Here is an 8,064-nt window from a genome sequence, read left to right as displayed (position 1 = left end):
CTATACACCAACAACAAGACAGAAGAAAGAGAAATTAAGGAGTTGATCCCATTTACAATTGCACCCAAAACCATAAGATACCTAGGAATCAATCTAACCAAAGAGGCAAAGGATCTGTACTCAGAAAACTATAAAATACTCATGAAAGAAATTGAGGAAGACACAAAGAAATGGAAAAACGTTCCATGCTCATGGATTGGAAGAACAAATATTGTGAAGATGTCAATGCTACCTAGAGCAATCTACACATTCAATGCAATCCCCATCACAATACCATCCACTTTTTTCAAAGAAATGGAACAAATAATCCTAAAATTTATATGGAACCAGAAAAGACCCCGCATAGCCAGAGGAATGTTGAAAAAGAAGGGCAAAGCTGGCGGCATCACAATTCCGGACTTCCAGCTCTATTACAAAGCTGTCATCATCAAGACAGCATGGTACTGGCACAAAAACAGACACATAGATCAATGGAACAGAATAGAGAGCCCAGAAATGGACCCTCAACTCTATGGTCAACTCATCTTCGACAAAGCAGGAAAGAATGTCCAATGGAACAAAGACAATCTCTTCAACAAATGGTGTTGGGAAAATTGGATAGCCACATGCAGAAGAATGAAACTGGACCATTTCCTTACACCACACACAAAAATAGACTCCAGATGGTTGAAAGACCTCAATGTGAGACAGGAGTCCATCAAAATCCTAAAGGAGAACACAGGCAGCAACCTCTTTGACCTCAGCCGAAGCAACTTCTTCCTAGAAACATCGCCAAAGGCAAGGGAAGCAAGGGCAAAAATGAACTATTGGGACTTCATCAAGATAAAAGCTTTTGCAAAGCAAAGCAAACAGTCAACAAAACCAAAAGACAACCGACAGAATGGGAGAAGATATTTGCAAATGACATATCAGATAAAGGGCTAGTATCCAAAATCTATAAAGAACTTATCCAACTCAACACCCAAAGAACAAAGAATCCAATCAAGAAATGGGCAGAAGACATGAACAGACATTTTTCCAAAGAAGACATCCAAATGGCCAACAGACACATGAAAAAGTGCTCAATATCGCTCGGCATCAGGGAAATCCAAATCAAAACCTCAATGAGATACCACCTCACACCAGTCAGAATGGCTAAAATTAACAAGTCAGGAAATGACAGATGTTGGCGGGGATGCAGAGAAAGGGGAACCCTCCTACACTGTTGGTGGGAAGGCAAGCTGGTGCAGCCACTCTGGAAAACTGTATGGAGGTTCCTCAAAAAGTTGAAAATAGAGCTACCCTATGATCCAGCAATTGCACTACTGGGTATTTACCCCAAAGATACAAAAGTAGGGATCCGAAAGGGTACGTGCACCCCGATGTTTATGGCAGCAATGTCCACAATAGCCAAACTGTGGAAAGAGCCAAGATGTCCATCGACAGATGAATGGATAAAGAAGAAGTGGTATATATATATATATACAATGGAATATTATGCAGCCATCAAAAGGAATGAGATCTTGGGCGCCTGGGTGGCTCAGTTGGTTAAGCGACTGCCTTCGGCTCAGGTCATGATCCTGGAGTCCTGGGATCGAGTCCCGCATCGGGCTCCCTGCTCAGCAGGGAGTCTGCTTCTCTCTCTGACCCTCCCCCCTCTCATGCTCTCTCTCTCTATCTCATTCTCTCTCTCAAATAAATAAATAAAATCTTTAAAAAAAAAAAAAAGGAATGAGATCTTGCCATTTGCAATGACGTGTATGGAACTGGAGGGTATTATGTTGAGCGAAATAAGTCAAACAGAGAAAGACATGTATCATATGATCTCACTGATATGAGGAATTCTTAATCGCAGGAAACAAACTGAGGGTTGCTGGAGTGGGGGGTTGGGTGGGAGGGATGGGGTGACTGGGTGATAGACACTGGGGAGGGTATGTGCTCTGGTAAGCGCTGTGAATTGTGCAAGACTGTTGAATCTCAGATCTGTACCTCTGAAACAAATAATGCAATATATGTTAAGAAAAAAAAAAAAAGAACAAAATACGTTCTGAATCTGGGGATTGAATTTGGGTAGAACATTACCTGGAAGCAAGTGTCCGGTTTCCAAGTTGGACCCAGAGTTAAAGATAAAAGGTAAGGTCTGGAAGAGGAAGTAACCCAGTGCTTCTCAAACTTGAACCTCTATAAGAATCACCTGGGGAACCTGAAAATACTGATTCTGATTCAGTAAATTTGGGGAATGGCCTGATTTCTGCATTGCTCACAAGCTCTGAGGTCATGCCGATGCTGCTGGTCCATGGACCACACTGGGGGTTGGGCAGAACAATTCAAACAAACGGCCGAAGTGTTGATTCTGGAATGGTAAAATAAGATTTTTTTGCAAGGCAGAGTATCAAGGTAGCATTTTTATTACCAGAGATTTTATTAAAATGCTAACAAAGGCCAAGCAGATAAGAGAATAAAGTGAAATGGTGCAGTGCTGTGCAGAACTGAAAAGCACAAGTCTGTCTTTAAAGGGTAAGCTCTCCTTGAGTTCTAAGAATTGTTGACATGGAAGAATATGATCCTAATATTACCAAACTCTTTAGTTTTTCAAGGAAAGCCAGAAATCCAGATTTTATTTTTAATATGAAATGTGTTGGTTTGTAGATCATGTTTCAAATGAAACCCACACGCATACATAACACCGTGAGTCAAATAAAATGTATGTTTTTGTTAGACTTGGTGATCAGCTTGCTGCTTCGTCTCAATAGTCAAACTGGGTCAAAGAGTCCAAGAGTCCAGAGTATAATTACAGGCAGTTAGAAGCTGTCACTTATGGGCATCTGGGAACTTAACAGTATGACTACTTGGCCGAACATTATGTATTAAAAGTTCAGAAAAAGGTTGCATGATGAGGAGCAGGGATCATAACCCAAACATCAAGAAGGCAATAAACTCTATAGAAATAGAGATGTGATGTCAGGAAGTATTGGGGTAAGTCGGGTAAGTCTAATTATAGTTAGACTGCAGGTGACCTCTAATGCAAGATGAGGATTTTAGATTATTTCCGATAAACAACTGAAAATCACTGACTTGATTTTAAGTCAGGGCTAGGCAGTTAAAGTATGAAAGTTGTTAGGGAAACTAATAATTTAATTCTTGAAATTTTGCTTTTTATTGCGTTTTAAAAGTTGCCACTTCTGAGCAGACTATGATGTCTAGCTGAAATAGACCCATGTTGAGATGAAACAGGGGTTATGTTAGCTAGCACTGGATTTTCTTTTTATTTTTCTGTTCTAAGCAGGCCCTTATAGGTTGATGCTCCAAGTTGTTGTAGGGTGACTAGTCCCTTAATCTGGCTTTATGCAAGGGAATGACAAAATCAAAGTGGCTCCTGGATGACGGTGTGGTGTGCAATAGGCTTGCCTGCAGTGGAGGAAGTGGGGTGGAGGTTGAGGGGCATATCTGAGAGAGAAAATGACAGGGATAGAGGATTTGGTTGTGGCAAAAGAGCAAGGCTGTGAAGGGGTTCATTTATCTTTGAAATCTAGGTTCCTGCAAGTATGATAGAAAACAAAGTGGTAAGGAGGTTGGGTTATTCATGTGTTCTCACCAAGAGAAAATGCAGGCCTGGTCATTCTCATGCATTGGTATTTTAAATTAAGCTAGTATTGTGGGGGGTGCCTGGGTCGCTCAGTTGGTTGAGCATCTGACCCTTGATTTCGGCTCAGGTAATGATTTCAGCGTCATGAGATTGAGCCCCACATTGGACTCTATGCTCAGTGCAGAGTCTGTTTGAGATTGTCTCCTTCTCCCCTGCCCCTCCTCCTGCTCACACTCTCTCTGTCTCTAAAATAAATAAATAAAACCTTTTTAAAAAAATTAATTAATTAAGTTAGTATTCACAAATTCTCTCCAGAGCAAATTAGGAAGTTTTAGTCAAGGCCCAGCTTTGTTTTCACTGTTTTATTTTCAAGGTTATAGAGGCAGACTTTCTATAAAACTATTAACATCCAAACATCTTTATTCTTTCTCCTTTGAAGAGAGAACATGGTGAAGGTGCAACATAATCCTAGTTTATTAAGGATTTCTTAGACCCTCCCACTGAAAGTGCAGGGATGCTAGGTGACCAAACACCAAGCTCCGAGGATTCACCCTGACGTGGGAGAATCAGGGGGCAGCAGAACTAGAAATGTTATTGCCCTGGGAAAACCATAAATAAAATACCTCATTAAACTCAGCAGTTTTTATAAATTTTTCACATGCAACTCAGAATTTGCAGAGATTAAGCCCTGTGAGAGCAAAACAAAGCCATGTAATAGATGCTAACTTTTGTCAATCACTTAATACACTCCAGGTGATTCCATTTCAAAATCTTTTATATAAGCCAAATATAATAATACATTTCAACCATTTTTATTGAAGTATAATTGATATCCAACATTCTCTTAGTTTCAGGTATAATTAAACATGATTCCACATTTGTATACATTGTGAAATGATCACCGCAGTAAGTCTAGTTACCATCTGCAACCAAAGTTACCATTTTTTTTTTTTTATGATAGGAACTTTTAAGATTTTCTTTCTTAGCATCTTGCTGTACAATACATCCCCATGACTTCTTTATTCTATAACTGGAATTTTATACCTTTTGATTCTCTTCAACCCATTTTGTCTACCTTCCTCAACTCCTTCCCCTCCAGCAACCACCAATCTATTCTCTTTATCTATGAGTTTGGCTTGGTCTGATTTTGTTTGCTCATGGGTCTATTAGATTCCATATATAAGTAAAATCATGTGGTATTTGTCTTTCCCTGTGTAACTTATTTCACTTAGCTTAATACCCTTGAGGGCCATGCATGTTGCCACAAAGGGCAACATTTTATTATTTTTTTATGGCTGAGAGATTCCAATAAATGTGTGTGTGTGACATCTCCTTCTATCTCTCTCTCTCTATATATATATATTACATATATACACCACAGCTTCTTTATCCATTCATCCATCAATGGACACTTAAATTGTTTCCATACCTTGGCTATTGTTAAGTAATGCTGCAATGAACATAGGGGTGTGTGTATCTTTTCAAATTAGTGTTTTCATATTCCTCAGATAAGTACCCGGTAATGGAATTACTGAGTCATATGGTAGTTCTATTTTTAATTTTTTGAAGGACCTCCACGCTGTTTTCCTTTGTGCCTACACCAATTTACATTTCCACCAACAATGCATGAGGGTTCCCCTTTTCTCCACATCCTTGTCAGCACTTCTTATTTCTTTCCTTTTCACGATCAAGTGAGGTTTATTCCACAGATGCAAGAATAGTTTCATAAGAGTGGGGCACACCCACTATTGTTAACAAGGTAAAGGAAGAATGCAAAAATGGCACCAAATAGCACCTCTATCCCTGGACAGAGTCCTAATAGGCTCTGCCCCTGTGTGAGATGCTTTTTAGATTAACAAATGACTCTCCTTCATGTATGGTCTAGGCAGTTTTCAAACTGCTGATTTTGTGCTGAGTCCCAGGGTGGATGAGTTTGTACATGAGCCCTTAAAGAGTAAAGTCTCCATTCCCTACAGCCTCATGGTTCTCCTGAACCTAAGCCTCATTGGTTTTCAAAGTCAGACATTTCAGGAACTCTTATCACTGGTGCAGATCCAAAGAGTTGAGGTGCCCAATGTGGGGCACAAACTCCTCACTCCTCAGGGAGAAACTCCATATTTTGAGATACCTCCCAGTTGTGGGTCACCATACCACACATAAGGTTTTTGGTGAAACCACATCTTTGTCTCTCTTACCTGTCTGGATGTGGCTCTTTTATCCCTTGTTATGAAGGAAACTGTTCAGCTAGTTCTTCAGAAGAAATTATCTCATGTGTAGCTGTAGATAATATTACATCTGTGGGAGGAGGTGAGTTCAGTTCTGCCATCTTGAACCCCAAATCTCAACCATTTCTTAACAATGCCCTAAAACAGAAACACACAATTTTATACCTAGCAAAGCAACAGATTCTATTAGGAATTTCATTTCTGTTGGGTCTCCCTGTGTTTCCTCAGGAGCTCAGTTGTCTTTCTAAAAAGCAAAGCAGGAGGTTCTTAACCTCCAGGTCCATGTTACTTAGGAGCTGATTTAGACTCAACCATGTCACATAACTTGGCATGTCCTTCTTTCTCTGAAACAAAGCACAGCAAAAAGTTTTTTCTAGGTTGATTTCTCCCTTTTAGTAGGAGGGGAAGGCAGGTATACATTGGTGCCAACCAACAGGCACCAGGGAATGCAATTGAAAGTCACATATGCCTTGCCCCAGGGGAAAGGCAGTAACTTGACTACTTATGCACTCCAGAAGAACTGGAAGTTCTTTTTAGGCATTTTATAGGCATATAAAGGTGAACACAAGCATTCATACACACTGAAAGGAGAACAGAAAATTGACTATACACCGTTATTTGTTTTGAAGGAAATGTGAAAGAAACTTCATGAAGGAGGATTTTTTGTTTTGTTTTTGGTTGTTCATGTGTACTAAATTTTGGCCCTTAGAAGCCCTAAGAAATAACTATTTACTGCCCAACTCAAAGGTGTAGAGGCCTTCAAGTTTCTTCTTACTTTCTCGGTGATACAACTCCATTCAGCAAATGTGGTTGTGATTTATTTATTTTTGGGGGGGTTCCTTTTTTTAAATTTTAAGTTCAATTAATTAACAATATAGTGTATTATTAGTTTCAGAGGTAGAGTTCAGTGATTCATCAGTTGCATACAACACCCAGTGTTCATTCCATCATGTGCTCTCCTTCATGCCCACCACCCAGTTACCCCATCCCCTCCCCAACCTCCCCTCCAGCAAGCCTTAGTTTCTTTCCTATGCTTAAGAAGTCTCTTATGGTTTGTCTCCCTCTCTGGTTTCATCTTGTTTTATTCTTCCCAGGTTTTTTGTTTTGTTTTGTTTTGTTTTATTGCTAACCAGAATCATGCTGTATGTATTGTTCTTTGATGTGTTTTTTGGAGTTGTTCTCAGCCTAGCACACTCCTTTTATCCATTCTACATTCCACAGAAATAGTTAAATGTTTGGGTTGCTTCATTCTGCTGTTATAATTATTCCCACTTTTGTGCACAAACTTGAGCACAGGGGCTGAAATTTGAGGGGAAGAGTGTCAATTTGAGCCCTTGGCAATCTGAGGTGAAGGCATGTTGACTTGGCATTTAGCAGATGGCAGGCCGTGCATGCTGACTCAGGCAGGAGGGTGGCTGGACTGTGAATTTGGGACCCACAGGCCAATGGCATCATGTGTAACAGGGACATGTTGGTTTTGCTTTTACTTTTTGTTTTTCTGGGAAACTTGATTTTCCCCTCTATTCTAAATGAAAGCCTTGCTGGATAGAGTATTCTTGGCTGTAGATTTTTTTCTTGTAGCAGTTGAAATTTATCATGCCACTTTCTTCTGGCCTGCAGAGTTTATGCTGAAAAACCCACTGATAGCCGTATGGGTTTTCCCTTGTATGTACCTGCTTTCCTTTCTCTTGCTGCTTTAAAAATTCTCTCTTTATCACTACTTTTGGCCATCTTACTTACTTTGTGTCTTGGTGCAGACCTCTTGGGTTTGGTTGTGTTGTGCCTCCTGGATCTGGATTTCTCTTTTCTTCCCCAGATTCAGGAAGTTTTCAGCTATTATTTCTTCAGACAAATCTTCTGCCCCATTTTCTCGCTCTTCTGCTTCTGGGATCCCTATCATGCGACTGTTATGCCTGACAGTGTTGCTGAGTTCCCTGGGTCTATTTTCATTTTGCGTATTTTTCCCCCTCTCATCTGCTTGGCTTGATTGCTTTCCATGACTCTGTCCTCCAGGTGGCTGATCCTTTCTTCTACTTCCTCTTGCTTGCTATTTATACCAGATAGTCTATTTTTATTTCCATTTAGTGAGTCCAATAGCTCTAATTGGTTCTTTTTTATGTCTTCTATCTCTTGGTGGAGGGTCTCATGGAGGTCCTGCAGTCCTTCCTCAATTCTAGCAAGTATCTTTATGAGTGTTACTTTAAAGTCCCTATCAGACATATTACTTACCTCCGTTTCGCTTAGGTCTCCTGCTCTGATTTTGTCCTGTTCTTT

At 40.1% G+C, this 8,064-nt stretch overlaps 1 protein-coding gene across 1 annotated transcript in view; it reads left to right on the top strand.

Moving 5' to 3' along the window:
* The first annotated feature begins 5,087 nt into the window (after nucleotides 1-5,087).
* SLC13A1 (solute carrier family 13 member 1) overlaps nucleotides 5,088-8,064 on the top strand; it is a 72,170-nt gene continuing 69,193 nt past the window's right edge. The window contains exon 1 of the mRNA XM_035020302.1: nucleotides 5,088-5,123. Coding sequence (XP_034876193.1) covers nucleotides 5,088-5,123 — 36 coding nt within the window. The remainder of the gene's footprint in view (nucleotides 5,124-8,064) is intronic.

This window comes from Mirounga leonina, unplaced genomic scaffold (assembly GCF_011800145.1).
Source record: "Mirounga leonina isolate KUSES-001 unplaced genomic scaffold, KU_Mleo_1.0 Mir_174, whole genome shotgun sequence".
Lineage (NCBI taxonomy): Eukaryota > Metazoa > Chordata > Mammalia > Carnivora > Phocidae > Mirounga > Mirounga leonina.
The sequence above is the reverse complement of the archived record's forward strand: the minus strand, read 5'-3'. Positions and strand labels throughout refer to the sequence as shown.